The following is a 24,503-nucleotide window of genomic DNA, read 5'->3' as shown; positions in this document are numbered from 1 at the left end:
CCTCCCATGTCTGTGCTTCTTCCTGATTACATTAGCCACCCATCTCACCTCTCAGCCAAAATGCCGTAATTGCTCTACTTTAGTCGTGCATGGAGATGAATTAACATGGTTGCCCGGGGCAACGGTAAGGATGGCGTCCAGGCAGAGAAGAGAGGTAACTCAGGGCTCATCATTTGTTCAGTCATTCATTTCCCGGGCCAAAAGAGATATGGGAATACATGTATTCAAGACAAACCCCCGTGGCGGTTGTACAAGAAGATTCCAGAGTGGGGATTGGGGGGGAATGCTTCCTGCTGCTTGTCAGATCTGGCACAAAAACCAAGGTCATAGTCAAGGAACTGGTGTTCAGCTATTATCTGGCATGAAATCCTAATGCTTTAGTCTGATGTCTGAAGTCTTTGTTTCTCAGAGGGAAATGGTAAGAAAGGTGGTTAACTATGTCTTGATGTGTATAGATATATTGGAATTCTATACTGTGGCTAGGCAAAAAAAAATTTGAAACCCTTTGGCATTGGTCCTGACTTATAATTAATAGTCCGATTATGGACCTTTTTCTGTAGTATCTGGGTTTTTTTTTTTAAATACAGCGCCCATTTTCAGCAGTCAAACCTGGAAGTGATACCCCTAGCTGCTATCTGAACCATTAGGGAGGCATATATTTTCTGTTGTTCTTATTGGCCTGCATAACATGAGTCCTATCATACCGACAAAAATCCACAACATTCACCCACAGAATGAGGATACACTATCGGACGTTTGTGTCATTCCTGCTACGGTATATGAGCTCTCTTCTTGGGGGTGATCTATAGCACCTTCTCTTAGCCGTGCCTCTAGCAACTTTGCGAAAAGGCTGTGAAAATGAATTCCTTAAAAGGCAAAGCGTCTGGGCCTAGGACTAGGTAATTGGGTCATGTTACTCCACTATTTCTTTAGACTGGATATTGGAATGAAAACACATGTTTTTCACTGCCTCAGAGAAATTATAGCGTTTTTTCCATTGGCTCGAGGACACTCTCCATTTTTTGTCATTGTTGATAAAAGTAGTGTAGAGGAATACACACATTGACTGTATTACTTTACTCACTAATCCACTGCTATCAGATTGTAAAGCATCTGGGACTACGAGCCATTGTTTGGAATTGTGTCATTCAAGAAAAGAGCTTTGAATAATTCAGTTGCTGTAGTTGTGGGGTCCCTGCTTGGCTGCTGGTGCTGGTTGTGGTAGTAGTTTTGGGGGGCCATGTGGCCCTGACAGCTGGTAAAGCAAGGATTAGGGGTGGGCTCTGTGGGGCAGAGGGGCGGGGAGAACCTGGAGTGAGGGAGTGGCCAGGCTCTCAGCAGGACATTCTCTGTAGATCAGAGAGTTAGGGGGGCTGAAAAGCCAGACACACTTAACTGTACTTCATATTGGCATAGACTACGCAGTGTAAATACTGTGGATACTGTACTGTGCTACAGAGCATACATGAAGTCTGTGTTGACAAATTTAAATAAAAACATATATATATTTTTTAACAAGGCAAGTCAGTTAAGAACAAATTCTTATTTTTAATGAAGGCTTAGGAACACTGGGTTAACTGCCTGTTTAGGGGCAGAATGACATTTTTTACCTTGTCAGCTCAGGGATTTGAACTTGCAACCTTTCAGCTGCTAGTCCAACGCTCTAACCACTAGGCTACCCTGCCGCCCCAAATGTATTGCATTTTTTCATATGCATTGGAACATTCCGAGAGTGAGTCTTGTTTCACCCCACCACTTGTCTGGATACTGTTGCTAGGTGACTCTAGATGACAAGGTGGCCTGACCTTTTCAGACATGATGCTCATCTTCTCCAATATGAATATCCCTCAAGCTGGAATGCCCTTTCTTAACTACAGCCATGGCTCTGAGGGACTGTGACATTTCACAATCCAGCTGCAGGTAAGGCCTCTAGACATAGACGACGACTCTCAGAAAAGATGGTTTGTTTACAGTCGCCTTGTCTTTTGTCGCGTCTGTCCCAAGACGTGTGAAGATGATCGTGCGTTCACGCTTTTGTCAGATTCAGTCACATTTGAATGTTGCCTCTAGTGTGTGTTTTCCAGATTCTCAGCATCCCCTTGTGTTCCAAAAACGCACACAATAATTATGGGCCAATTTATTCCTCAAGGACACACTGAGTTTACGTTTGTTTGATCAACTCTATAAAGAGCGGCTAGACACAGCGGGCCACATGGGACCACATTGCTGTGAGGTAGACTCCTAGAGGAATCGCATCCCCACCCCCATCCCAGCCCATCCTACCCCTCCAAACACTGCATCCCTTTCCAGTACTGGGAGAGAGTTGCAGATGAGAGAAGGAGAGTGTGAGCTCTCTCACTTCCTCAACTTCCTCCTGATTTATGGAAATCACAGCTCAAACACCCTGTGAGTGGCAGCTGATAAGGATCCGTTTAGCATATGTCAGCTTCTCCTTGGCACCCCTGAGAGGCCGAGTACAGGACTAATCATTCTCCGGCTCGCAGTGTTTAACAGGGAGGGGATTAGAAGAAGGAGCTGCAGCAGCACGGGCTATGTCTCTCTGGGCAGGCTCACCCTCTGCTCAGCCTCTGCCTCTGCTCAGCCTCACCCTCTGCTCAGCCTCTGCCTCTGCTCAGCCTCTGCCTCTGCTCAGCCTCTGCCTCTGCTCAGCCTCTGCCTCTGCTCAGCCTCTGCCTCTGCTCTGCCTCTGCTCTGCCTCTGCTCAGCCTCACCCTCTGCTCAGCATCTGCTCTGCCTCAGCTCAGTCTCTGCTCAGCCTCACCCTCTGCTCAGCCTCACGTTGGCACCTAGTGGAAGCCTTGCTGTCTCTGTCCTTGGACAAGACTTTCTGTTGGTCACTGGTTTCTGTTTAGGAAATACAGGGACGTTGATCATCAAGAATTAGAGCCCTAGAACCTATTCCATTGCTTTGTTCTCTTCCTCTTTGTCTGGCTTCATAATGTAGATTCAGTAACCAAAATACAGTCTGCAAAATGCAGTGGGCCTCGCCTGCAGTCAGAGAACAACAAAACCCTGAATTGTTGAATTCATATGAATTGAGATAAAAATGTTTGCTTGCTCAGTTACATCATTTGATTGGGAGATCCTTCCAGTCTTTGTGATTGCAGGGGGGGGGGGGGCAAGGTTGGGGGCAGGTTTATGTATGAAGGCTGAATCACATGGTTCTCTCTGAACGACAGGTCAGTGTGGTGGAGGAATATGTCTATGTTGATCTAGCAGACTCCCAGGGGAAACAGCCAGGGGCCAGAACAGGACAAAACGGATTCTAGTGCCATTCTAACTGCTATTCATTTGCTCAAGCAGAAGTGCTGTATAGCATGCAGTGCATGGATCAATTGGTAGATTTGTGCTCATGTGCTACGCATATGGATGTCTTCTCATAGCATTACAATAGGAGCCTAGCTGTGTGCCGTAAAATAGGTTATAGTGAGACGTGTCGCTGGAATATTTAGACCTTATTTGTATGGGCCACATATCTACCAAACCGTTCATTGTCAAACGAGCATACATCCTCTGTCGCCGTAGCAACGGGGGAAGATGCAGTCCTATGCGTTCACCTTTCAGCCGTGTGTGTAGAAGCTGCTGCAGCGCTCTCCACTCGTAGATAAAAGGGTTCGTCAGCTGTCCCCATAGGAGAACCCTTTTCGGTTCCAAGTGGAAAGGGTTCTACATTGAACCCAAACGTTTTTTTTTTTACCTGGAACCAAAAGGTTTCTACCTGGAACCAATAATGGTTCTTCAAAGGGTCCTCCTATGGGGACAGCCGACGAAGCCTTTTAGGTTATAGAGAGTGTATATAGAGTGTATATAGAGAAACATACAAATCAATAACACCTGCACTTTCCATGACATAGACTGACCAGGTGAATCCAGGTGAAAGTGATGATCCCTTATTGATGCCACTTGTTAAATCCACCTCAATCAGTGTAGATGAAGGGGAGGAGACGGGTTAAAGGATGTTTAAGCCTTGAGACAATTGAGACATGGATTGCGTATGTTTGCCATTCAGAGGGTGAATGGTCAAGACAACAGATTTAAGTGCATTTTAACAGGGTATGGTAGTAGGTGGCAGGCACACCGGTTTGAGTGTGTCAAGAACTGCAATGCTTCTGGGTTTTTCACACTCAACAGTTTCCTGTGTGTATCAAGAATTGTCCACCACACAAAGGACATCCAGCCAACTTGACTCAACTCTGGGAAGCATTGGAGTCAACATGGGCCAGCATCCCTGTGGAACACTTTCAACACCTTGTAGAGTCCATGCCCAGACAAATTGAGGCTGTTCTGAGGGCAAAAGGGGGAGGGTGTTCTTCATGCTTCATACACTTAATGTATACAGTAGTGTTTTGAGCCTAACACCCCAAACTGAAACACTATCACCTGACCTGTGATAGAAAGGACTAGAGCTATTCTATGAACACCCCTGGGCGTGCCTCCAGCAGTGGTATGTATTCATGGATGCCAAGGAGTGCCAATTTTCCTTCAATTCACAAGAGGCTGAATGTATCTCATCTGAGTGAGCGAAACAGCGCCCCTCTGTCTCTGTATGTGTAGCTCATTTATCTGATGCTGTCTGGTCCTGAAGAGTATAACATTGTTGCCTCCCATAGCATTGAATGCAAGGGAAGCCAGTGAGCATTTGGCCTCCCTTGATTAAAAAAATGTATAAAATAATAGCCAATCAGAGTTGAGCTATACTGAGTGAGCTCAAATGTGAATGGTCCTGGCACACCAAAACAAAGTGTCAAGGGAAGCGTGACTCCCATCAAATCGCATTGAGAGCATAGGTCATAGACTGAAACAACTTGAATAGTTGCATCTTGTTGTGTTGTTGTCCTCTTTCTGGCTGGACCTGTGGTTTTACTTAATTCTCCGTACTGGCCAATTATTATAACAGTGATTCTGATTCAACCATTAATTCATACATTGTTGTGCCCATGGACTGAGAGGATGCAAGTTCAGTATGTAGCTACATGTAGAAGGCTAATGTTGACTAGCTAACGTTGCGCATGAAAGGAAGTTAGGCTAGTGAGCAGGCAGTTTAGCCAGGTAGCCTAGGACAACAAAACATAAAGGTGTGTACTGCATGACAGAGTGACAGACCGTTTCGTCAACATGAAAGAGAGGAGGATGGCATTGGTGTTTTTCTACAAGTAGGGTGAGTCAACGTGTTTGTACTTGCACGAACGTGCGCACACACACACACACACACACACACACACACACACACACACACACACACACACACACACACACACACACACACACACACACACACACACACACACACACACACACACACACACACACACACACACACACACACACACACACACAGAAATCAGAACCATGGACATCCACATCATATTTAACTTACAAAGTTGAACAAATGGTTTTTGGTATCTTTTAGTTGTCGCCGTGTTAAACTAAGCAGAGGTGATTTGATGATGTTGAAATGTTGAAGTTGAAATGGTGCTGGAATAGTGGAGGCAGCTCCTGTTTTCTTTGCGACTTGCGGTAACTGTGGTTCTAAATCAGTAGTTGTTTAGTGGTCCGAAAATGTCGGGAACATTAACTAGCTTGACAATGCTGTTTGTTACATGCAATATGCTTTGTGGACTTAATTGGACAGATGTTGCTCTCCGGTTTTGTGATGAAACAAAGGTGCGGTTGAATTTATTCTGCCACTGAGTCTTCTTATGGTCTCCGCCTTAGGCCTATATATCACAGTCGCCAGGCATACAGTTTGTACTAACAGGCTATAGAGCAGACAACACATAGGTTGTAATATGGCTTTTTACTCGGGCTAACCCAGGGACTTTACCCATGCACCGCTACTGATCTCCATAGACCGGTTTATACGGTGAAACAATGGACCTGTAACAAGGCTGGCAAGCATGTGTGTGCTGTGCTGTGCTGTGTATGTCCTCGATCACCCCTCACTCACTATGGGAACTGTCCCAGGACACGCTTGGATAGGATTAGCCAAAAACACTATTTTCCCTCTATGATAATGAGAGCTGATGTTTGGATTACACACATTTTCAGGGCCCACAAGTCATTCACACAGCCAATCAGTGTGCGCGGATGTCGCTGTACCTCTACATCTCAATTAGTGGAGGCATCCTAGACTCCCTGTGTGCCCTCACCCCACCCTACTCCTCACAGAGGCATGGCAGTTGAAGGAGAGGGGGTGGAGGGGTACGGAGCAGGGAGCTGTACCCAGGAGAGACGCATCGAGCTGGGATTAGCTCTAATGGGATTACGCTGGTACAGCCATTTTAGCCAGGCAGGTCGGGAGGGAGCAGGCAGATTGGGATGACATCATCTCCTGTACTGTCTGCTGCTGCATTCTGTCTCCCTGGACCAATGGGGAAGAGGGTTGAGTGCCTGTTAAGACATATTGAAACAACATTTGACTCCAGTGAATCCTCTTAAGGGATATTCTTAAGTGATATTTCACCAAGTGGCCAGTTGTCTCTTAAGACTGAAGAAGATGCGTTGCTGCAATGTGAAGTCTGTGCCCAAGAGATGACCTGCTGAATTCTGGGATGCCCTCCAGTAGTAAATGTCCTATGGTGTAACCTTGACTGGTCTGCATACTGAAGTCATTTGACTGGTCTGCATACTGAAGTCATTTGACTGGTCTGCATACTGAAGTCATTTGACTGGTCTGCATACTGAAGTCATTTGACTGGTCTGCATACTGAAGTCATTTGACTGGTCTGGTCTGCATACTGAAGTCATTTGACTGGTCTGCATACTGAAGTCATTTGACTGGTCTGCATACTGAAGTCATTTGACTGGTCTGCATACTGAAGTCATTTGACTGGTCTGCATACTGAAGTCATTTGACTGGTCTGCATACTGAAGTCATTTGACTGGTCTGCATACTGAAGTCATTTGACTGGTCTGCATACTGAAGTCGCCTTGACTGCTGTAGTGGACACACTTTAGTAGTAGGGAGTGAGAATCTCTGTCCAAACCTCCAGACCGGAGATTAAATGGGATGGACAGACCGACACATACAGGACTGGGAAACTGTAGTCTCAGGCTCCCTGCACCGTGTGGAGCCTGTGTGTCTGTTTCCATGGTTACCCTGCTCATTGATTTTGTGTTTCCTGCTCAATGTTTTATGAGTGCAAGTGGTCTTAAAGCTCCAATGTGTTTCTAGATGAAGTGTAAATGTAATTATGGTAATGTGCCAGTTTGTAGATTGGGGCTGTCTGTCAGGAAGGTATATGGCTGTCTCTCCCCCCCCACCCAGTACTCCCCCATGCGTAGAGGAGAGGGGGGATGCAGACAGGCAGTATTGGTGCAGTGCTTCTTCACTCAGAGAAAAAAAACACACACACACATACATACACACATGTTTGTTTTACTATCCTTGTGGGGTCCAACAAATGTATTCCCATTCAAAATCCTATTTTCCCTAACCCTACGCTTAATGCAAAACCCCTAACCCTAAAACTAAACCTAACCCTAACTCCTAACCCTAATCCTAACCCCTAACCGTAACCTTAATTCTTACCGTAACCCTAATTGCGACCCTAACCCAAAGCCTAACCCCTAAGCCTGAAATGGTCTTTTTCCTTGTGGGGACTGCCGTCATTTCCCCATTTTACTATCCTTGTGAGGACTTCTGCTCCGCACAAGGATAGTAAAACCACACACACACACACACACGCACACACACACGCACGCACGCACACACACACGCACACACACACACACACACACACACACACACACACACACACACACACACACACACACACACACACACACACACACACACACACACACACACACACACACACACACCCTCAGCTGCTGTATAACTCCTCCACTGTGTTCAATGTTGGGAGCAGTATCCAGACTTTCATATGGTCATACTGTCCTTCTCTCATCCTGGGATTTACGCTATTACCTGCTTAGCACACTAGGGGGTGACAAAAAATGCAAGGAAGACAATTTTCATGGAGGCTGCTAGCTAAATTTCCTAACGAGCGCAAAACAAAATATACGAATTGCAAAGACAGGCAATCCAGCTCATGAAGTTCTACATATTGGAGCTAAGCGTCTGCTAAATGGCATATATTATTATTATTATTATTATTACCGAATGTCATTTGTTTTGAGTTTGGACATTTACAAGCGAATGTGAACGAGAGGCATTGTGCAATTGAACAAAGTCTTGATGCATGCATGTGTGAAGAAACATCAGTATTCTGCTCTGGAGCACCATGTGTACACGCTGTGTCTGTGTGGAGTCTGGAGTTGCTAGGGCAACAGGCCTGCCTGCTCTGCTCAGAGAAGAAATCTAAAGATAGCAGTGGCAGCTGTATAGATATCTCATCCAAAGGGCTTTGACTTCTCAAACACAGCAGAAAGTTAACACAGTGTGACGCCCCGTCACCTTATTAATTCAAATCAAATCAAAAATCTAATTTTATTTGTCACATGCGCCGAATACAACGGGTGTTGTTGTTACCGTGAAATGCTTACTTACGAGCCCTTAACCATTCAGCCACTTATTTAGATAACTAGCAAGTTAAACTTAACGCAGCATTTATCGTTTTTTTTTTACCCGAGGACAAGAAAAAAAGCATAAGAAATATATTTGCTGCATTTTGTAAACGCAGATCTAAAATGCTTCTTATTGTAATTTTGGCTCGGCGTCAGACAAATGCTGTTCTTCAGTTGCACTTCTCCGTCCGGATGAGAATTCACATTAGCAAATGTAGCTGGCTACATTCGTCCTATGATAAACATTAGAAATATGATGGTCATGCATAATGTTTCGCAAAAAAAACTACTTTGCTGTTTCATTGTGTAAAAAAATGTGTTTTTCTATCAAAAACAAGGACATTTCTAAGTGACCCCAAACTTTTGAACAGTAGTGTGTTTTCTGTGAAGGAAAACTATAGTGGCACGTCCCTGATCACTCTATTGAAGAAAAGAAAAAACAACACTAAACATTCAATACAAGGTTGGACTCGACTACTCCTGCTTTCTCCCGTTGAGCGATTTATAAACAAACACGTGACTGACTCAACTGTTCTGGGGAACTATGGTGAGCATCATAATGGAAAGTAACGTGACCGGTGAAATGAAGAGAGCGATCTGCTTTATCTCCTAACATATTGCACACGTTGACTGCAGCTATTTCCTTAAAAAGTAGCTACAAATATGACAGTTTATTGAAAAACTTCAAAGAAATCTTTTCAACGGTGTTGACAGTGTTTGAAAACCATCCCGTGGCTATTTCCAAACACCCCGGTCGGTATACGGTAGGCTACAGGATTAACCCATTAAGTGCTAATTCACCCATCCCTCTGAAATTGAGGTCTTAAGTTACAGTGTTAGCTACTAATCCAACTGCACAGACCAATGATAGAGTAGAAAGAAGGGACGTTTGGGCCAATAGAAGAGTAAGTAAGGCTTGTCTGCAATTGCATGAACTCGGACATAATGCATTGCCATCAACCTGTCATCTCACATCATCAGTTTTAAACCCCCTTTCCTCTTGATCTTCGACCCCCCCCCCTGTCTGAGTGGTGTGGTGATATGTCAGTACTGCCGCTCAGGACTGCTTTTGTGTGTTTCCTCTGTTCAGGCTACAGTCTCTGTCTTCTTTTTTTTTAGATGGTGTCTTGATATTGTTGGTTGGTGACCTAGCTCTAGACAGTCTCTGGCTCCAGCTCTGTGTGTGTGTGTGTGTGTGTCTACTGTGCTGGTGGCGAGTCTGACAGGCTCATCCACGTTTGAAGGTCACCCCCTCCTCCCTGGTCCAATTTTTTGTGGGGCGCTCTCTCTCTCTCTCTCCCATCCACTCAGATCACATCACATCACCACTGTCTGCTGCCCTGTCAGCAACAGCCTCATCCTACAGCGCTACTGTGCTCCTGAACCGTTCACTCTCACTGCGTGGCAATGCGACCCTCGCCCTGCAAGGAGGAAGCCCTAAGCAAAGCCATTCATATAGATGTAGAGATGTGATATCTGGAGAATCATCTCTCTCAGACCCACTATTATCCTTGGAATAGGAGGGTTTATGAACAGATTTAGCTGTATGTCAGGGTATATTTAGATATGATTTAGTATCAATGCATTTATACTACACCGTAAGTACATAACCAGCAGTTGGGATGTATTGACTTGAAAAAGGTCACAACTGCAATCTCTCTGGATAAGTACTTTAATAAGAGTCAAGAGAAAACAAAAGTATGGCTGAAATTACCCATATAGTATCTCCAAATAGATATTTGATCTTAGTGTAAGTAAGTGTACACCGTGTCTCTGATTGGCCCCTGTCCTCCTCATAAGTAGTGGGATGTATTGGCTGGCTGGTCGGTGTGAGCTGTGGTGTCTGCCTGGCTGACGGTTGTGATTGGTTTGCTGGTAAGTGTAAGCTGTGGTATCTGCAGGGCTGAGGGGTGACAGGAGTTGACAGAAAAGGGTCAGTGGCCCCACCTTACCTTGGCTAGCGGGACACAGGTCCTTATATGAGCTGGTGGAAGCCAGACCAATCAGGATTAACCTGGTATACAGGCATCTTGTCATTCTCTCTGCTGTCTCGGACCTGATCTGCTTCGACTCCCATCAACACCATCTCTATCTTTCTATCGCTCTCTCGCTCTTTCTCTCTCTGTAAGACATCTTTAGCAAAACAGGATGGAGGACAGGTCAAGCAAGTGGGCAAAACTAGTTGTAGTGACGTCATAATGACCGTTTTGCCCAATGGGAAGTCCGACCTGCTTTGGGTTAGTGCTATCTGGCACCCTTGAGACATCCCTAGCCTAAAACCTAACCCTAACTTTAAACCCTACCCTTACCCTAACCTTAACGCCTACCTTTACCCTAACCATAACCCTTACCTAACCCTAACCTTAACCCTTACCTAACCCTAACCTTAACCCTTACCTAACCTTAACCCTTACCTAACCCTAACCTTAACCCTTACCTAACCCCCATAACCCTCACCTAACCCTAACCTTAACGCCTACCTTTACCCTAACCATAACCCTTATCTAACCCTAACCTTAACCCTTACCTTAACCATTTAACCATTCAACTTCAAAGGGGTAGGGATCTCCCAAGGATCCCAGATAGCAAGGACCCTGACTTTGTCCCCAGGTCCTCCTTCACTCCTGGTGCCTGTCCCTTTCCCTCTTCTAATGTTTCGCTCTCTCTACTACTGTCCCTGTCCCTCCTGAACCTTCCAAGGCCATGTGTGTCACAGTAGCAGTGCTGTCAGATCAGACAGGCATCTTCATAATCAGGAGCTCTGCAGTCAATTAGCTCTATGCATTTGTCAGCACAAATCCACACACAGAGTGGCTGTCACACTGGACGACATGACAGCTCCTCTAGTGTAAAGCACACTGGTGTGCTGAGCGGGCTGTCAATAGCACTTTACAGCAGTGGCTGCACTCATGTCTGAGCACAGACATAAACATTAGGTGATGAAGTAGTGCTTTTCAATAGTGAGACAGACTTCCTTCCCTGGTGGTAATAGTAGTGCCGTATGACCTGATCTCTGGAAAGAAAAGGCTGACTATCTGGGCCTTCCTGTGGTTTAGAGTATTGTATTTCCATTACTGCAGCAACCCAGTAATACGCTTAATATGTTTTCTATTCATCCCACATCCACACACCACAGCTGGTTTTCCAAGAGGCTTCTCGCTGGCTATGAGTTCCAATGTTTTTCTCAGAAATGGATTCCTTCACAAAATAACAGTGTCTAGGATCTTATCGTGTCCAGGATCTTATCGTGTCAAGGATCTTATCGTGTCCAGGATCTTATCGTGTCCAGGATCTTATCGTGTCCAGGATCTTATCGTGTCCAGGATCTTATCGTGTCCAGGATCTTATCGTGTCCAGGATCTTATCGTGTCTAGGATCTTATCGTGTCCAGGATCTTATCGTGTCCAGGATCTTATCGTGTCCAGGATCTTATCGTGTCCAGGATCTTATCGTGTCCAGGATCTTATCGTGTCTAGGATCTTATCGTGTCTAGGATCTTATCGTGTCCAGGATCTTATCGTGTCTAGGATCTTATCGTGTCTAGGATCTTATCGTGTCCAGGATCTTATCGTGTCCAGGATCATAAAGTGGTATATGAAAAGCTGAGTTTCTACAGACTGCATTGACTGGTGCTTCTACACCTGCATTACTTGCTGTTTGGGGTTTTAGGCTGGGTTTCTGTACAGCACTTTGAGATATCAGCTGATGTACGAAGGGCTATATAAATCAATTTGATTTGATTTGATTATATTTTCACTAAATGTTTCTCAGCCTTCTAAGCAGTTCTATAGTATTGCTCCTTTCTTCAGTCTGTTGTATTGTCATCAATCTAATGACCTCTGCCTCGTCCTGACCCTAAACAAAAGCATGGGGGTTGGGTGTGGGGGATGGACAGAGAGAGACTGTTATGAACCATAGTGAAGTTTGGCCTCCCTCATAGGGCCCTGTGTCCTGCTTAGCCCCCTCGGCCCCCCTCATTAGCAGTGTAGCTGGGGTGCCCAGCCAGCCTTGATGGGCTGTTGTCATCAGAGGGATTGACACACAGAGACCCCCCAGAGACCACCAAAGACCTCATTTACATCCCCTCTCCATTAGCACCACCTAGAGATGTGGTGGGGGCTGGGTGGAGGGCTGGCATACCCCATCACGCTTCCCATCTGACACATGATTGACAGCCCGAGAGGCATCCTTAAAATGTCCCCATTATAGCTACATTCCCGCTAAATTCCACATGGCAATTGTAGGATTGAAGATAATAAAAATAACAAAGACAAACATTTTACGCCACAATATTGACTGTTTAATGATACACTGAAAGACTGGGTGAGTTCATTAGTGGTCTACAATGAAAAAGCAATAAGAATGGGATTATATATAGTCATTTCATCACTAGGGTTTGACCCTAGGGATATGTGCCACTCCTGCCTCCTGTCTATGGCCTGGACCCGTGGGACATGGAGGAGGTACAGCTGGCAGACGCCATACAGACCAGACACTCCTCCAGTAGCGACAAGCATCGAGGCAGCTGCTGGGGCGGGGTGCTCCAGAATTAGCATCAGCTCATAGTTTAGAAGTGTGTCACAAAGAAGGTTGTGATGTGATGTATCCTGGGTATTACCCTCCAGGTTCTGAACCTCGGGGGTGTGGCCTGGCCCTCTGGACGACTGTCAACCGGGAGACCAGAGAGGAAGACTGTGTTTTGAATGTGAGGCGGGGGAGGGCCTAATAAACCTGCTAGTTCCAGTAACAGGGCTTTTCTATTGGAGGGTCATCAGTGAAAGGGGGGTGTGGCCCGAGACATCTGTCCAGTAAGTAGCTTCTGACGTGAACAGCTGCAGTGAAGGGGATCAGACCCCTTAGAGGACTGGTTGAAACTGAGCTCTGTGATACACAATTATTAGTCATTATTAAAGACTCAGTAACGTTGGACCGTGTGTGATTGGGACATGTTTGGCTCTAGTAACCATGCTAACGTGCCAAGAGTACTCAATACAACCAGCTTTCTTTCGTTGGCTGAATACAACTGATTGTAGGAGAGTTTTTGTCTGCTGTTGGACTCCATCAAAAGCTGAAGGAGGTCTGACTCATTCGATGAAATCTTAGAGAAGTTCACCTTTGTCTCCTTATACTAAAAATCTCGCTGGCTATCTCGCTGGTCCGTTCATCCTAATAATAGCTCTTTATGTAAAGTAGGATGTTGCAGTCGTATTATCTCCCGTGTCTTAGTCCTTTACTAGCCACAGATTTTTATCGTCAACAACCATCTCTAATTTAAGCAGTCTTTAACCCAGGATTTGAGATAATTCTACGAGCTAGCCCCACAGCTATTCACTAATCTCAAACCTCGCACAATCATGGGCAACGTTTTGTCGTGGTTAAATGCACGTGTATTATCTTTTTTAATTAACACACAGTCAGCATTTTAAAAGCAGTTTAGCGAACTTAAGAATGTTAATGCAGTATAAGACCCTCTTTGTGGGGCACACACTGGCTGCTGAATTGCTCTGCTCTATCTGTGTGTTGCTATTACTCTAATGCTGTTAGTGACATGATGTTACCTGGAGAAAAGTGCAGAGTCAAGGAGGTGGTAGTGCTGAGATGTCAGACTGGTCAGAGTCAAAGATTCGTGTCTTTTATATCTGATATGTCATGTTAAGATCCCACTGAACTGTATGTATGCATTCTCACATGGTCCTGTATTTCTCTGCTCCACCAGGTCACCTGTCTTCAGGATTTCTTTGGTGATGATGATGTCTTCATTGCCTGTGGCCCAGAGAAGTTCCGCTACGCCCAGGATGACTTCTCCCTGGATGAGAATGGTGAGAGCAGCCACACCACCAGTAACCTACTGCACCACTTTAACACCACTAGAAACCTACTACACCACTTCACCACCACTAGTAACCTACTACACCACTGTAAATCCACTAGTAACCTACTACACCACTGTAAATCCACTAGTAACCTACTACACCACTGTAACACCACTAGTAACCTACTACACCACTGAAACACCACTAGTCAGCTACTGCACCACTGTAAATCCACTAGTAACCTACTACACCACTGTACCACCACTAGTCACCTACTACACCACTGTAAATCCACTAATAACCTACTACACAACTGTAACACCACTATTCACCTACTGCACCACTGTAAATCCACTAGTAACCTACTACACAACTGTAACACCACTATTCACCTACTGCACCACTGTAAATCCACTAGTCACCTACTACACAACTGTAACACCACTATTTACCTACTGCACCACTGTAAATCCACTAGTAACCTACTACACCACTGTAACACCACTAGTCACCTACTACACCACTGTAAATCCACTAGTAACCTACTACACCACTGTAACACCACTAGTCACCTACTACACCACTGTAACACCACTAGTCACCTACTACACCACTGTAACATCACTAATAAACTACTACACAACTGTAACACCACTATTCACCTACTGCACCACTGTAAATCCACTAGTCACCTACTACACAACTGTAACACCACTATTCACCTACTGCACCACTATAACACCACTAGTAACCTACTGCATATCTGTAACACCACTAGTAACCTACTACACCACTGTAACACCACTATTCACCTACAGCACCACTGTAACACCACTAGTAACCTACTGCATATCTGTAACACCACTAGTAACCTACTACACCACTGTAGCACCACTAGTCACCTACTACACCACTGTAACACCACTAGTAACTTACTACACCACTGTAAAGTCACTAGTAACTTACTACACCACTGTAGCACCACTAGTAACCTTCTTCCCCGCTATAACACCACTCGTCACCTACTACACCATTGTAACACCGCTATTCACCTACTGCACCACTGCAAATCCACTAGTAACCTACTACTCCACTGTAAAACCACTTGGAACCTACTTCACCACTTTTACATCACTAGTAAACTACTACAGCACTATAACATCACTGGTTATCTAGTACACAACTGTAACACCACTATTCACCTACTGCACCACTGTAAATCCACTAGTCACCTACTACACAACTGTAACACCACTATTCACCTACTGCACCACTGTAACACCACTAGTCACCTACTATACCACTATAACACCACTAGTAACCTACTACACCACTGTAACACCACTAGTAACCTACTACACAACTGTAACACCACTAGTCACCTACTATACCACTATAACACCACTAGTAACCTACTACACCACTGTAACACCACTAGTAACCTACTACACAACTGTAACACCACTAGTCACGTATTCAAATCACATCAAAGTTTATTCGTCACGTGCGCCGAATACAAGAGGTGTAGACCTTACAGTGAAATGCTTACTTACAGGGTCTAACCAAGAGTGCAAAAAGGTATTAGGTGAACAATAGATAAGTAAAGAAATAAAAACAACAGTAAAAAGATGAACAGAGAGTATCAGTAGCGTAAAAGAGGGGTGGGTGTTGGGACACAATGCATGTACATGAATGTATGGTTAAAGTGACTTTGCATATATGATAAACAGAGAGTAGCAGCAGCATAAAAGAGGGGTTGGTGGGAGGCACAATGCAAATAGTCCGGGTAGCCATTACACCACTCACTGTAACATCACTAGTAATCTGCAAAACCACTGTGTCACAATAATGAGTGAAGAGGTGTGGAGTCAGGCGCAGAGAGCAAAGATGTGGGAAAAACAACACGCTTTAATGTCCCGGAAACACAACATGTACAAAGTGAAAACACAAATGAACAGAAATATAAACGGACAGCGTGAAACCCAAAATGCAACAAAATACACTCAACCAACAAAACAGACGAACAAGCCCGCACGAAACAGAAGCGGGCTAAACAGACTATGTATACCCTATCCTAACAACCAAACTAGAAACAGGTGCTACCAATTAGACAAAACTAAACGAACACAGAACAACGGATCGGCGATAGCTAGTAGACCGGCGACGACGACCGCCGAGCGCCACCCGAACAAGAAGGGGAGTCACCTTCGGTAATATTTGTGACACACTGTAACACCAGTAGATAACCTACTACACCACTGTAACACCACAAGTAACCTAAAACACCACTGCAACACCACTAGTAACCTACTACACCACTATAACACCACAAGTAACCTAAAACACCACTGCAACACCACTAGTAACCTACTACACCACTGTAACACCACTAGTAACCTACTACACCACTATAACACCACAAGTAACCTAAAACACCACTGCAACACCACTAGTAACCTACTACACCACTGTAACACCACTAGTAATCTACTACACCACTATAACACCACAAGAAACCTAAAACACCACTGCAACACCACTAGTAACCTACTACACCACTGTAACACCACTAGTAACCTACTACACCACTGTAACACCTATAGTAACCTACTACACCACTGTAACAATACTAGTAACCTACTACACCACTATAACACCACTAGTCACCTAAAACACCACTGCAACACCACTAGTAACCTACTACACCACTGAAACAACACTAGTAACCTACTACACCACTGTAGCACCACTAGTAACCTACTACACCACTGTAACATCACTAGTAAACTACTACACCACTGTAACATCACTAGTAACCTAATACACCACTGTAACACCAATAGTAACCTACTACACCACTGTAACAATACTAGTAACCTACTACACCACTATAACACCACTAGTCACCTAAAACACCACTGTAACATCACTAGTAACCTACTACACCACTGTAACATCACTAGTAACCTACTACACCACTATAAGACCACTAGTCACCTAAAACACCACTGAAACACCACTAGTAACCTACTACACCACTGTAACACCTATAGTAACCTACTACACCACTGAAACAACACTAGTAACCTACTACACCACTGTAACATCACTAGTAACCTACTACACCACGGTAACACCACAAGTAACCTACTACACCACTATAACACCATTAGTAACCTAAAACACCACTGTAACAACACTCGTAGTCTACTACACCACTAGTAACCTACTACACCACTGTAACGCTAATAGTAACCTACTACAGCACTGTAACAACACTAGTAATCTACTACACCGATAGTAACCTACTACACCACTGTAACAACACTAGTAATCTACTACACCAATAGTAACCTACTACACCACTGTAACAACACTAGTCATCTACAACACCAATCGTAACCGACTACAATGCTAAGACCACTTGTCACCTATTACACCAAGGTAACACCATTATTCACCTACTACACCACTGTAACACCACTAGTCACCTACTACTCCAATAGTAACCTACTACACCACTGTAACAACACTAGTAATCTACTACACCAATAGTAACAATACTAGTAATCTACTACACCAATAGTAACCTACTACACCACTGTAAAATCAGTAGTAACTTACTACACCACTGTAGCACCACTAGTAACCTTCTACCCCGCTATAACACCACTCGTCACCTACTACACCATTGTAACATTACGAGTCACCTACTGCACCATTGTAACATCACTAGTAACCTACTAAACCACTGTGACATCACTAGTAACCTACTAAATAACTGTAACACCACTAGTAACCTACTACACCACTGTTACATCACTCGTCTCATCTAAACCACTGTAACACCAATATTCACTAGTGATAGGCTACTAGTGGTGTAACCTATCACTACTACACCAATGTAACAACACTAGTCATCTACTACACCAATAGTAACATTCTACACCACTGTAACACACTAGTAACCTACTACACCACTGTAACACCAATAGTAACCTACTACAACACTAAGACCATTAGTCACCTTCAAGACCACGGTAACACCATTAGTCACCTACTACACCACTGTAACACCACTAGTCACCTACTGCACCACTGTAACATCACTAGTAACCTACTAAACCACTGTGACATCACTAGTAACCTACTACACCACTGTAACATCACTAGTAACCTACTAAACCACTGTGACATCACTAGTAACCTACTACACCACTGTAACACCACTAGTCACCTACTGCACCACTGTAACATCACTAGTAACCTACTAAACCACTGTAACACCACTAGTCACCTACTGCACCACTGTAACATCACTAGTAACCTACTAAACCACTGTAACACCACTAGTCATCTACTACACCACTGTAAGACCACTAGTCATCGACGACACCACTTTAACACCACTAGTCACCTACTACACCAATAGTAACCTACTACACCACTGTAAAATCAGTAGTAACTTACTACACCACTGTAGCACCACTAGTAACCTTCTACCCCGCTATAACACCACTCGTCACCTATTACACCATTGTAACATTACGAGTCACCTACTGCACCATTGTAACATCACCAGTAACCTACTAAACCACTGTAACATGACTAGTAGCTTACTACACCGCTGTAACACCACTAGTCACCTACTACACCACTGTAAATCCACTAGTAACCTACTACAGCACTGTAACAACACTAGTAATCTACTACACCGATAGTAACCTACTACACCACTGTAACAACACTAGTAATCTACTACACCAATAGTAACCTACTACACCACTGTAACAACACTAGTCATCTACAACACCAATCGTAACCGACTACAATGCTAAGACCACTTGTCACCTATTACACCAAGGTAACACCATTATTCACCTACTACACCACTGTAACACCACTAGTCACCTACTACTCCAATAGTAACCTACTACACCACTGTAACAACACTAGTAATCTACTACACCAATAGTAACAATACTAGTAATCTACTACACCAATAGTTGTTATGCAGGTGAATGAGGACCCAAAAGCGACTTGGCGAAAACAGAGTTTTTAATCCAGTAAGAAACTTTACAAAACAAAAAGCATAATACTACTCGTAAAGACGAGAACAGACTGGAGACTTGATCGAGAACTGCAGGTTGCCTCGGGAAGGCACTTGAACCTAGCAGACTCAGACACCTGCTCACCACGCAGCATCTGAGGGAAACACGACACGACAGGGCAAAACATAGACACAGCACGGTGAATTATAGATGAGGATCCGACAGGGCAGGTACGGAAAACAAGGAGAGAAATAGGGACTCTAATCAGGGAAAAGGATCGGGAACAGGTGTGGGAAGACTAAATGATGATTAGGGAATAGGAACAGCTGGGAGCAGGAACGGAACGATAGAGAGAAGAGAGAGCGAGAGAGTGAGAGAGGGAGGGGGAGAGAGAGGGATAAAAAGAGGGAAAGAACCTAATAAGACCAGCAGAGGGAAACGAATAGAAGGGGAAGCACAGGGACAAGACATGATAATTAATGACAAAACATGACAGTACCCCCACTCACCGAGCGCCTCCTGGCGCACTCGAGGAGGAATCCTGGCGGCAACGGAGGAAATCATCAATGAGTGAACGGTCCAGCACGCCCCGAGACGGAACCCAACTCCTCTCCTCAGGACCGTACCCTCCCAATCCACTAAGTATTGGTGACCCCGTCCCCGAGAACGCATGTCCATGATCTTATGTACCTTGTAAATAGGTGCGCTCTCGACAAGGACGGGAGGGGGAGGGAAGACGAACGGGGTGCGAAGAAAGGGCTTGACACAGGAGACATGGAAGACAGGATGGACGCGACGAAGATGTCGCGGAAGAAGCAGTCGCACAGCGACAGGATTGACGACCTGGGAGATACGGAACGGACCAATGAACCGCGGAGTCAACTTACGAGAAGCTGTCGTAAGAGGAAGGTTGCGAGTGGAAAGCCACACTCTCTGGCCGCAACAATACCTTGGACTCTTAATCCTGCGTTTATTGGCGGCTCTCACAGTCTGTGCCCTGTAGCGGCAAAGTGCAGACCTCACCCTCCTCCAGGTGCGCTCACAACGTTGGACAAACGCTGAGCGGAGGGAACGCTGGACTCGGCAAGCTGGGATGAGAACAGAGGAGGCTGGTAACCCAGACTACTCTGAAACGGAGATAACCCGGTAGCAGACGAAGGAAGCGAGTTGTGAGCGTATTCTGCCCAGGGGAGCTGTTCTGCCCAAGACGCAGGGTTTCTGAAAGAAAGGCTGCGTAGTATGCGACCAATCGTCTGATTGGCCCTCTCTGCTTGACCGTTAGACTGGGGATGAAACCCGGAAGAGAGACTGACGGACGCACCAATCAAACGACAGAACTCCCTCCAAAACTGTGACGTGAATTGCGTGTTATGCAGGTGAAGGAGGACCCAAACGCGACTTAACAGAAACAGAGTTTATTAATGCTCAAAACCGAATAACTGAAATCCTCTAGATAGTAGAGGGGAAAACAACTGGAGAAGCGGCCACAGACTGCAGGTCGCTTCGGGTAGGCGCAGGCCGTAGTCAACTGAGACACCTGCTCACACGCAGCGTCTGAAGAAGGCACAAAACACGACAGGACAGGGTGATACACAATCACGGCAAAAAACACGACAGGACAGGGCGAAACGCAATTACAGCATGGAATACAAAACAAGGAACCGATGGAACAGGAACGGATCACAAAGGAATAAATAGGGAGTCTAATCAGGGGAAAGGATCGGGAACAGGTGTGGGAAGACTAAATGATGATTAGGGGAATAGGAACAGCTGGGAGCAGGAACGGAACGACAGAGAGAAGAGAGAGCGAGAGAGTGAAAGGGGGAGGGGAGAGAGAGGGATAGAACCAAACAAGACCAGCAGAGGGAAACGAATAGCATGGGGAGCACAGGGACAAGACATGACAATAAATGACAAACATGACAGTACCCCCACTCACCGAGCGCCTCCTGGCGCACTCGAGGAGGAATCCTGGCGGCAACGGAGGAAATCATCGATGAGCGAACGGTCCAGCACGTCCCGAGACGGAACCCAACTCCTCTCCTCAGGACCGTAACCCTCCCAATCCACTAGGTATTGGTGACCCCGTCCCCGAGAACGCATGTCCATAATTTTATGTACCTTGTAAATAGGTGCGCTCTCGACAAGGACGGGAGGGGGGGAGGGAAGACGAACGGGGGTGCGAAGAAAGGGCTTAACACAGGAGACATGGAAGACAGGATGGACGCGACGAAGATGTCGCGGAAGAAGCAGTCGCACAGCGACTGGATTGACGACCTGGGAGACACGGAACGGACCAATGAACCGCGGAGTCAACTTACGAGAAGCTGTCGTAAGAGGAAGGTTGCGAGTGGAAAGCCACACTCTCTGGCCGCAACAATACCTTGGACTCTTAATCCTGCGTTTATTGGCGGCTCTCACCGTCTGTGCCCTGTAACGGCAAAGTGCAGACCTCACCCTCCTCCAGGTGCGCTCACAACGTTGGACAAACGCTTGAGCGGAGGGAACGCTGGACTCGGCAAGCTGGGATGAGAACAGAGGAGGCTGGTAACCCAGACTACTCTGAAACGGAGATAACCCGGTAGCAGACGAAGGAAGCGAATTGTGAGCGTATTCTGCCCAGGGAGCTGTTCTGCCCAAGACGCAGGGTTCCTGAAAGAAAGGCTGCGTAGTATGCGACCAATCGTCTGATTGGCCCTCTCTGCTTGACCGTTAGACTGGGGATGAAACCCGGAAGAGAGACTGACGGACGCACCAATCAAACGACAGAACTCCCTCCAAAACTGTGACGTGAATTGCGGACCTCTGTCTGAAACGGCGTCTAACGGGAGGCCATGAATTCTGAATACATTCTCAATAATGATTTGTGCCGTCTCCTTAGCGGAAGGAAGTTTAGCGAGGGGAATGAAATGTGCCGCCTTAGAGAACCTATCGACAACCGTCAGAATCACAGTCTTCCCCGCAGACAAAGGCAGACCGGTAATGAAGTCTAAGGCAATGTGAGACCATGGTCGAGAAGGAATGGGGAGCGGTCTGAGACGACCGGCAGGAGGAGAGTTACCCGACTTAGTCTGCGCGCAGTCCGAACAGGCAGCCACGAAACGGCGCGTGTCACGCTCCTGAGTCGGCCACCAAAAGCGCTGGCGAATAGACGCAAGAGTGCCTCGAACACCGGGATGACCCGCTAACTTGGCAGAGTGAGCCCACTGAAGAACAGCCAGACGAGTGGAAACAGGAACGAAAAGGAGGTTACTAGGACAAGCGCGCGGCGACGCAGTGTGCGTGAGTGCTTGCTTAACCTGTCTTTCAATTCCCCAGACTGTTAACCCGACAACACGCCCATAAGGAAGAATCCCTCGGGATCAGTAGAAGCCACAGAAGAACTAAACAGACGGGATAAGGCATCAGGCTTGGTGTTCTTGCTACCCGGACGGTAAGAAATCACAAACTCGAAACGAGCGAAAAACAACGCCCAACGAGCTTGACGGGCATTAAGTCGTTTGGCAGAACGGATGTACTCAAGGTTCTTATGGTCTGTCCAAACGACAAAAGGAACGGTCGCCCCCTCCAACCACTGTCGCCATTCGCCTAGGGCTAAGCGGATGGCGAGCAGTTCACGGTTACCCACATCATAGTTGCGCTCAGATGGCGACAGGCGATGAGAAAAATAAGCGCAAGGATGAACCTTATCGTCAGACTGGAAGCGCTGGGATAGAATGGCTCCCACGCCTACCTCTGAAGCGTCAACCTCGACAATGAATTGTCTAGTGACGTCAGGAGTAACGAGGATAGGAGCGGACGTAAAACGTTCTTTTAGAAGATCAAAAGCTCCCTGGGCGGAACCGGACCACTTAAAACACGTCTTGACAGAAGTAAGAGCTGTGAGAGGGGCAGCAACTTGACCGAAATTACGAATGAAACGCCGATAGAAATTAGCGAAACCTAAAAAGCGCTGCAACTCGACACGTGACCTTGGAACGGGCCAATCACTGACAGCTTGGACCTTAGCGGAATCCATCTGAATGCCTTCAGCGGAAATAACGGAACCGAGAAAAGTAACGGAGGAGACATGAAAAGAGCACTTCTCAGCCTTTACATAGAGACAATTCTCTAAAAGGCGCTGTAGAACACGTCGAACGTGCTGAACATGAATCTCGAGTGACGGAGAAAAAAATCAGGATATCGTCAAGATAGACAAAAACGAAAATGTTCAGCATGTCTCTCAGAACATCATTAACTAATGCCTGAAAAACAGCTGGCGCATTGGCGAGACCGAACGGCAGAACCCGGTACTCAAAATGCCCTAACGGAGTATTAAACGCCGTTTTCCACTCGTCCCCCTCTCTGATGCGCACGAGATGGTAAGCGTTACGAAGGTCCAACTTAGTAAAGCACCTGGCTCCCTGCAGAATCTCGAAGGCTGATGACATAAGGGGAAGCGGATAACGATTCTTAACCGTTATGTCATTCAGCCTCGATAATCCACGCAGGGGCGCAGAGTACCGTCCTTCTTCTTAACAAAAAGAACCCCGCCCGGCCGGAGAGGAAGAAGGCACTATGGTACCGGCGTCAAGAGACACAGACAAATAATCCTCGAGAGCCTTACGTTCGGGAGCCGACAGAGAGTATAGTCTACCTCGAGGAGGAGTGGTCCCCGGAAGGAGATCAATACTACAATCATACGACCGGTGAGGAGGAAGGGAGTTGGCTCGGGACCGACTGAAGACCGTGCGCAGATCATGATATTCCTCCGGCACTCCTGTCAAATCGCCAGGTTCCTCCTGAGAAGTAGGGACAGAAGAAACGGGAGGGATGGCAGACATTAAACACTTCACATGACAAGAAACGTTCCAGGATAGGATAGAATTACTAGACCAATTAATAGAAGGATTATGACATACTAGCCAGGGATGACCCAAAACAACAGGTGTAAACGGTGAACGGAAAATCAAAAAGAAATAGTCTCACTGTGGTTACCAGATACTGTGAGGGTTAAAGGTAGTGTCTCAAATCTGATACTGGGAAGATGACTACCATCTAAGGCGAACATGGGCGTAGGCTTATCTAACTCTCTGAAAGGAATGTCATG

The 24,503-nt window shown here is 45.9% G+C and overlaps 1 protein-coding gene across 3 annotated transcripts in view; it reads left to right on the top strand.

Annotated features, from left to right (window-relative positions):
- LOC124007223 (neuronal migration protein doublecortin-like) overlaps positions 1-24,503 on the top strand; it is a 90,822-nt gene that overhangs the window by 49,313 nt on the left and 17,006 nt on the right. For all 3 annotated transcript variants that reach the window (XM_046317648.1, XM_046317639.1, XM_046317630.1), the window contains exon 4: positions 14,267-14,369. In XM_046317648.1, the coding sequence (XP_046173604.1) occupies positions 14,267-14,369 (103 nt within the window). The remainder of the gene's footprint in view (positions 1-14,266; positions 14,370-24,503) is intronic.

Source organism: Oncorhynchus gorbuscha, linkage group LG02 (assembly GCF_021184085.1).
Source record: "Oncorhynchus gorbuscha isolate QuinsamMale2020 ecotype Even-year linkage group LG02, OgorEven_v1.0, whole genome shotgun sequence".
Taxonomy (NCBI): domain Eukaryota; kingdom Metazoa; phylum Chordata; class Actinopteri; order Salmoniformes; family Salmonidae; genus Oncorhynchus; species Oncorhynchus gorbuscha.
Note: the sequence above shows the minus strand (reverse complement) of the source record. Positions and strands in the feature narration are given on the sequence as shown.